The sequence below is a fragment of the Nerophis lumbriciformis genome, linkage group LG18 (assembly GCF_033978685.3).
Source record: "Nerophis lumbriciformis linkage group LG18, RoL_Nlum_v2.1, whole genome shotgun sequence".
Taxonomy (NCBI): Eukaryota; Metazoa; Chordata; class Actinopteri; order Syngnathiformes; family Syngnathidae; genus Nerophis; species Nerophis lumbriciformis.
Genome location: NC_084565.2, coordinates 3,908,174 through 3,917,500, shown reverse-complemented (window position 1 = coordinate 3,917,500; position 9,327 = coordinate 3,908,174). Strand labels below are relative to the sequence as shown.

Genomic DNA, 9,327 nt, shown 5'->3' with positions numbered 1-9,327 from the left:
ACTGTCGGTAGAACACTAAGACGTCATGCTTTGAAATCATGCATGGCACGGAAGGTTCCTCTACTTAAGTCAGCCCATGTGTGAAGTTTGCCAATGACCATATGGATGATCTAGAGGAGTCATGTGGTCAGATGAGACCAAAATAGAACTTTTTGGTATAAACTCCACTTGCCCGGTTTGGAGGAAAAAGGATCCCAAGAAACCACACCTACTGTGAAGCATGGTGGTGGTAGCATCATGCTTTGGGGGTGTTTTTCTGCTCATGGGACAGGATGACTGTACTGTATTAAGGAGAGGATGACTGCAGCCATGTATTGTGAGATTTTGGCCAAAAACCTCCTTCCCTCAGTCAGATCATTGAAGATGAGTCGTGGCTGGATCTTCCAACATGACAATGACCCAAAGCACACGGCCAGGAAAACCAAGAAGTGGCTTCGTAAGAACCATAACAAGGTTCTGGAGTGGCCTAGCCAGTCTCCAGACCTAAATCCAATTGAAAATCTTTGGAGGGAGCTGAAACTTCATGTTACTCAGCGACAGCCCAGAAACCTGACTGATCTAGAAAAGATCAGATCTACACACAGATATCTCCACACAGATCTAGAAAAGATCTGTGTGGAGGAGTAGGCCAAAATCCCTCCTGTAGTCTGTGCAGACCTGGTGAACTCCAGGAAAACTTTGACCTCTGTAATTGCAAACAAAGGCTTCTGCACTAAATATTAACACTGATGTTCTCATGTGTGCAAATACTTATGAACCCCAGTAACACAAATAAATTATTATAAAATCATACTATGTGATTTCCGGATTTTTCTTTTTAGATGATGTCTCTAACAGTGGAAATACATCCATGATGAACATTTCACACCTTTCCTGATTTCTAAGTGGGAGAACTTGTGGAAGCGTTTATGTCCCTCCCTAATTTCCATCAACTCCTTCCTTCTGTAATATTTTTTTTTTTCTCCATTTCCAAGTTTGAGGATGAAGAGAAGTTCCAGCTCAGTGAATCCAGCATGAAGGGAGGAGGAGAAGAAGAAGAAGAAGAAGAAGAAGGAGAAGAAGAAGAAGAAGAAGAGTTGATCATAGAAGTGGAGGAGCTGCCAAATGTCAAGATGGACGACGCCTCTTCACCATCCATCATCAGCACCTACATCAAGACTTACTGCCAACCTTCTCTCTCTCACACCTCCTTCTGCTCACATCTCACTCACCTTCAGGACCATCACCTTCACCACCTTCAGGACCATGACCTGCGCCACCTTCAGGACCATGAACTGCACCACCTTCAGGACCATGAACTGCACCACCTTCAGGACCATGGCCTTCACCACCTTCAGGACCATGAACTGCACCACCTTCAGGACCATGGCCTTCAGGACCATGGCCTTCACCACCTTCAGGACCATGAACTGCACCACCTTCAGGACCATGGCCTTCAGGACCATGGCTTTCACCGCCTTCAGGACCATGGCCTTCACCGCCTTCAGGACCATGGCCTTCACAATTTTCAGGACCATGGCCTTCATCACCTTCAGGACCATCACCTTCAGGATTATGGCCTTCACCACCTTCAGGACCATGGCCTTCACCAACTTCAGGACCATCACCTTCACCACCTTGACCTGAAGGACCATCGCCTTACCCACCTTAGCATTAAGGACCATGACCTTCAGGACCATGGCCTTCACCACCTTCAGGACCATGAACTGCACCACCTTCAGGACCATGGCCTTCAGGACCATGGCTTTCACCACCTTCAGGACCATGACCTTCACCACCTTCAGGACCATGACCTTCACCACCTTCAGGACCATGGCCTTCACCACCTTCAGGACCATGGCCTTCACCGCCTTCAGGACCATGGCCTTCACAATTTTCAGGACCATGGCCTTCATCACCTTCAGGACCATCACCTTCAGGATTATGGCCTTCACCACCTTCAGGACCATGGCCTTCACCAACTTCAGGACCATCACCTTCACCACCTTGGCCTGAAGGACCATCGCCTTACCCACCTTGGCATTAAGGACCATGACCTTCAGGACCATGACCTTCACCTCCAGGACCATGACCTTCATGACCATGGCCTTCACCTTCAGGACCATGGCCTTCACCACCTTGGCCTGAAGGACCATCGCCTTACCCACCTTAGCATTAAGGACCATGACCTTCAGGACCATGACCTTCACCTCCAGGACCATCACCTTCAGGACCATGGCCTTCACCACCTTCAGGACCATCACCTTCACCACCTTGGCCTGAAGGACCATCGCCTTACCCACCTTGGCATTAAGGACCATGACCTTCACCTCCAGGACCATGACCTTCATGACCATGGCCTTCACCTTCAGGACCATGGCCTTCACCACCTTGGCCTGAAGGACCATCGCCTTACCCACCTTGGCATTAAGGACCATGACCTTCACCTCCAGGACCATGACCTTCAGGACCATCACCTTCACTACCTTGGCCTGAAGGACCATCGCCTTACCCACCTTGGCATTAAGGACCATGACCTTCAAGACCATGGCCTTCAGGACCATGACCTTCACCTTCAGGGACATGACCTTCACCTTCAGGACCATGAGGATGACGAGGAATGTTCACGCATGATGACCTTCATCCCTGCTTCACACTCCTTCACGCACACACTCGACCTCACGCTAACCCTCGATACTGTACACATAGACTGTGGTATCATATTTGATAACTCATGATAGACATCGATACTGTACACGTCGACTGTGGTATCATATTTGATAACTCACGATCAGCGTTGGGACTAACGCGTTACAAAGTAACGCCGTTAGTGTCAGCGGTAACTAGTAGTCTAACGCATTATTTTTTTATATTCAGTAACTCAGTTACCGTTACTACATGATGCGTTACTGCGTTATTTTTTATGTAGTATCGGCTAGAAACTGACAAGATCTGAGTGAGTTTTATTGGAGAGTTGCAGTGCCGTCCTTCTGAATCTTTCTGTGTCACACGGAAGAGAAGAGGTGCACTCTGTGTGTGTGTGGGGGGAGGGGGGGGTTACTAACAAGACATGGCGGAGCTGAAGTCGAGTTTCTTAACATGGAGATATTCTCACTACTTTTATTTTGTCGAGCACAAAGAAAAGAACATTTTAGTTAAATGTAAGTTGTGTCTTAGATCAAAGATCCTATCTACTGTCCAAAACAGCAATTCAAATCTGCTGAAACAGCTACAAAAGCAACATGCTTCGACAAAGCTAGTAAAGAGAGACACAGACTCTGATGCCACTTCACCTCCACTTAAGGCTTTTAGGTATCATTTATGTCAACTCACGATAGACCTTGATACTGTACACGACGACTGTTGTATCATATTTGATAGACCTGGATACTGTACACATCGACTGTGGTATCATATTTGATAACTCATGACAGACCTGGATACTGTACACGTCGACTGCGGTATCATATTTGATAACTCACGAAAGACCTCAATACTGTACACGTCAACTGTGGTATCATATTTGATACACCTCGATGCTGTACACGTCGACTGTGGTATCATATTTGAGAGACCTGGATACTGTACACGTCGACTGTGGTATCATATTTGATAATTCACGCTAACCCTCGATACTGTACACGTCGACTGTGGTATCATATTTGACAGCTCATGATAGACCTCAATACTGTACACGTCGACTGTGTGTCGACTCACGATAACTGGTTTGCTGAATTTCCCCCAGTGATCAACTTTCTATTCTATGATAGACCTCGATACTGTACACATCGACTGTGGTATCAAAACAGTATCAATCTCAGGTAGATTCCAGAGACATTCTAAGAGACCATGAGGAAGCCAGTCATGTGACGTAGATCCCTTCCACATCAACAACAATGCAGACTTTGTGAGAAACAACAAAATGATCCAGAACCTTCTAATGGTGATCCTGACTGTGATCCACAAGTCTTCGAAGTATCATGTAGCAGTATTGCTAAGTGCTAAACAACATAATAAAACAATCACTTACTGTACAATGTCTGCTCTCACTGGGAAAGACTGATGGCATATTTACATGATACATATACACTCGGGTGGCTCGGTTGGTAGAGCGGTTGTGCCAGCAACTTGAAGGTTCCAGGTTTGATCCCCACTTTAGCCATCCTAGTCACATGTAGATACGTAACATGTAGATACGTAACATGTAGATAAATGACATGTAGATACATGACATGTAGATATGTAACATGTAGATATGTAACATGTAGATACATGACATGTAGATATGTAACATGTAGATACGTAACATGTAGATATGTAACATGTAGATACATGACATGTAGATATGTAACATGTAGATAAGTAACATGTAGATACATGACATGTAGATACGTGACATGTAGATACGTAACATGTAGATACATAACATGAAGATACATGACATGTAAATACATGACATGTAGATACATAACATGTAGATACATAACATGTAGAAACATATCTTGTAGATACATGACATGTAGATACATGACATGTGGATACGTAACATGTGGATACGTGACATGTAGATACGTGACATGTAGATACGTAACATGTAGATACATGACATGTAGATACATGACATGTGGATACGTAACATGTGGATACGTGACATGTAGATACGTGACATGTAGATACGTAACATGTAGATACGTGACATGTAGATACGTGACATGTAGATACGTGACATGTAGATATGTGACATGTAGATATATAACATGTAGATACATGACATGTAGATATATAACATGTAGATACATGACATGTAGATATAACATGTAGATATATGACATGTAGATATATAACATGTAGATACATGACATGTAGATACATGACATGTAGATACATGACATGTAGATACATGACATGTAGATACATAACATGTAGATACGTGACATGTAGATATGTGACATGTAGATATATAACATGTAGATACATGACATGTAGATATGTAACATGTAGATATGTAACATGTAGATACATGACATGTAGATATGTAACATGTAGATACGTAACATGTAGATACATATCTTGTAGATACATGACATGTAGATACATAACATATACAAACGTATCATGTAGATACATGACATGTAGATACGTGACATGTAGATACGTGACATGTAGATACGTAACATGTAGATACATAACATGAAGATACATGACATGTAAATACATGACATGTAGATACATAACATGTAGAAACATATCTTGTAGATACATGACATGTAGATACATGACATGTGGATACGTAACATGTGGATACGTGACATGTAGATACGTGACATGTAGATACGTAACATGTAGATACATGACATGTAGATACATGACATGTGGATACGCAACATGTGGATACGTGACATGTAGATACGTGACATGTAGATACGTAACATGTAGATATGTGACATGTAGATATGTGACATGTAGATACATGACATGTAGATATATAACATGTAGATACATGACATGTAGATATATAACATGTAGATACATGACATGTAGATATAACATGTAGATATATGACATGTAGATATATAACATGTAGATACATGACATGTAGATACATGACATGTAGATACATGACATGTAGATACATGACATGTAGATACATGACATGTAGATACATGACATGTAAATACATAACATGTAGATACGTAACATGTAGATACATGACATGTAGATACATGACATGTGGATACGTAACATGTGGATACGTGACATGTAGATACGTGACATGTAGATACGTAACATGTAGATATGTGACATGTAGATATGTGACATGTAGATATATAACATGTAGATACATGACATGTAGATATATAACATGTAGATACATGACATGTAGATATATAACATGTAGATACATGACATGTAGATATAACATGTAGATACATGACATGTAGATACATGACATGTGGATACGTAACATGTGGATACGTGACATGTAGATACGTGACATGTAGATACGTAACATGTAGATACATGACATGTAGATACATGACATGTGGATACGTAACATGTGGATACGTGACATGTAGATACGTGACATGTAGATACGTAACATGTAGATACGTGACATGTAGATATGTGACATGTAGATATATAACATGTAGATACATGACATGTGGATACGTAACATGTGGATACGTGACATGTAGATACGTGACATGTAGATACGTAACATGTAGATACGTGACATGTAGATATGTGACATGTAGATATATAACATGTAGATACATGACATGTAGATATATAACATGTAGATACATGACATGTAGATATAACATGTAGATATATGACATGTAGATATATAACATGTAGATACATGACATGTAGATACATAACATGTAGATACATGACATGTAGATACATAACATGTAGATACATGACATGTAGATACATAACATGTAGATACATAACATGTAGATACATGACATGTAGATACATAACATGTAGATACATGACATGTAGATACATAACATGTAGATACGTGACATGTAGATATATAACCTGGAGATACATGACATGTAGATACATGACATGTAGATACATGACATGTAGATATATAACATGTAGATACATGACATGTAGATATATAACATGTAGATACATGACATGTAGATATATAACATGTAGATACATGACATGTAGATACATGACATGTGGATACGTAACATGTGGATACGTGACATGTAGATACGTGACATGTAGATACGTAACATGTAGATACATGACATGTAGATACATGACATGTGGATACGTAACATGTGGATACGTGACATGTAGATACGTGACATGTAGATACGTAACATGTAGATACGTGACATGTAGATATGTGACATGTAGATATATAACATGTAGATACATGACATGTAGATATATAACATGTAGATACATGACATGTAGATATATAACATGTAGATACATGACATGTAGATATAACATGTAGATATATAACATGTAGATACATGACATGTAGATATAACATGTAGATATATGACATGTAGATATATAACATGTAGATACATGACATGTAGATACATGACATGTAGATATATGACATGTAGATACATGACATGTAGATATATAACATGTAGATACATGACATGTAGATATATAACATGTAGATACATGACATGTAGATATATAACATGTAGATACATGGACACACACAGCTGCTTGGATTGATGGCAAATATTAGCGGAGTTAAGACGGTCCATCTAAAGTCAACTAGTGCAAGTAAAATAATTATATTTGGTAACAAATTGCTACAATTTGTGTTTTATCTTTAACAAAAGTGTTTTACTTGCTACATGACTTATCTGACTACATTTATCCATAGTTTTGTTTTCACTACTTACTAATAATTGTATTTTCTGAAAGCACAGACCAGCAGTGGCGACAATAAATCATGAAACATTTAATATGTCAATAAAAAGTTGTTTACTATATTCTAACCTGATCCTTCTTTATGGCAGACTACATGTAAGATGGAAAATTGTAAATTGTTCTTTGAGCGCAACAAGAAAAGCCCAATGTGTTTAATGCCTTTTAATTTATATTTTAACCTTCTAAAATTGTTCTTATTATTGTGTTGTACAAAAGCAGTGAAGTTGTCACGTTGTGTAAATGGTAAACAAAAAGAGAATACAACAAATCCTTTTCAACTTATATTCAATTGAATAGACTGCAAAGACAAGATATTTCATGTTCACACTGAGAAACTTCATTTGTTTTTGCAAATAAACATTAACTTAGAATTTAATGGCAGAAACACATTGCAAAAAAGTTGTCACAGGGGCATTTTTACCACTGTGTTACATGGCCTTTCCTTTTAACAACACTCAGTAAAGGTTTGGGAACTGAGGAGACACATTTTTGAAGTGGAATTATTTCCCATTCTTGCTTGATGTACAGCTTAAGTTGTTTAACAGTCTCCCTTCTCATATTTTAGCCTTCACACATTTTCAATGGGAGACAGGTCTGGACTGCAGGCAGGCCAGTCTAGTACCCGCACTCTGTTGTAACACGTGGCTTGGCATTGTCTTGCTGAAATAAGCAGGGGCGTCCATGATAACAACATATGTTGCTCCAAAACCTGTATGTACCTTTCAGCATTAATGGTGCATTCACAGATGTGTAAGTTACCCATACCTTGGGCACTAATGCACCCCCATACCTTTGCGCCTAGAACAACCCGGATAGTTCTTTTCCTCTTTGGTCCGGAGGACACGACGTCCACAGTTTCCAAAAACAATTTGAAATGTGGACTCGTCAGACCACGGAACACTTTTCCACATTGCTATCAGTCCATCTTAGATGAGCTCGGGCCCAGCGAAGCCAGCGGCGTTTCTGGGTGTTGTTGATAAATGGCTTTCGCTTTGCATAGGAGTTTTAACTTGCACTTACAGATGCAGCGACAGACTGTAGTTACTGACAGTGGTTTTCTGATGTGGTGATATCCTTTACACACTGAATGTTGCTTTTTGATGCAGTACCGCCTGAGGGATCCAAGGTGCGTAATATCATGGCTTACGTGCAGTGATTTCTCTAGATTCTCTAAACCTTTTGATGATATTATGGAGCGTAGATGGTGAAATCCCTAAATTCCTTGCAATAGCTGGTTGAGAAATGTTGTTCTTAAACAATTTGCTCAGGCATTCGTTGACAAAGTGGTGACCCTCGCCCCGTCCTTGTTTGTGAACGACTGAGCATTTCAAGGAAGCCGCTTTTATACCCAATCATGGCACCCACCTGTTCCCAATTAGCCTGTTCACCTGTGGGATGTTCCAAATAAGTATTTGATGAGCATTCCTCAACTTTCTCAGTCTTTTTTGCCACTTGTGCCAGCTTTTTTGAAACATGTTGCAGGCATCAAATTCCAAATGAGCTAATATTTGCAAAAAATAAAGTTTCTCAGTGTGAACATGAAATATCTTGTCTTTGCAGTCTATTCAATTGAATATAAGTTGAAAAGGATTTGTTGTATTCTCTTTTTATTGACCATTTACACAACGTGACAACTTCACTGCTTTTGGATTTTGTAAGATTTCCTGTTCAAATTAAGCCTATATTGACATTTTTTGTAGTTACCTTTATTTTGAAAAGTTTCGATATACATTTTGGTATCGGTAGCAAATTATTGGAATGGGGACCACCCTCGTTTGGACACTTGACTCCAGGAATGATTGTCACGTAAGTTTGGCTGCATCAGGAATAAGACAAAGGAACCCAAGTCAGTGGAGAAGTGGGCCGTACCAAAACCAAGGCACATGTGGTGTTACTAAACAAGGTGACCCTCCTCAAACT

General features: G+C 40.0%; 1 protein-coding gene across 2 annotated transcripts in view; it reads left to right on the top strand.

Moving 5' to 3' along the window:
• Positions 1-4,016, top strand: part of il12rb2 (interleukin 12 receptor, beta 2a) — a 56,848-nt gene extending 52,832 nt beyond the window's left edge. The window contains exons 16-17 of one of the 2 annotated variants that reach the window (XM_072915060.1): positions 975-1,691; positions 1,827-4,016. In XM_072915060.1, the coding sequence (XP_072771161.1) occupies positions 975-1,691; positions 1,827-2,717 (1,608 nt within the window). In that variant the 3' untranslated portion in view covers positions 2,718-4,016. Of the gene's footprint in view, positions 1-974 lie in introns of both variants that reach the window. The other variant, XM_072915059.1, reaches the window with a different exon arrangement.
• The last annotated feature ends 5,311 nt before the right edge of the window (positions 4,017-9,327 follow it).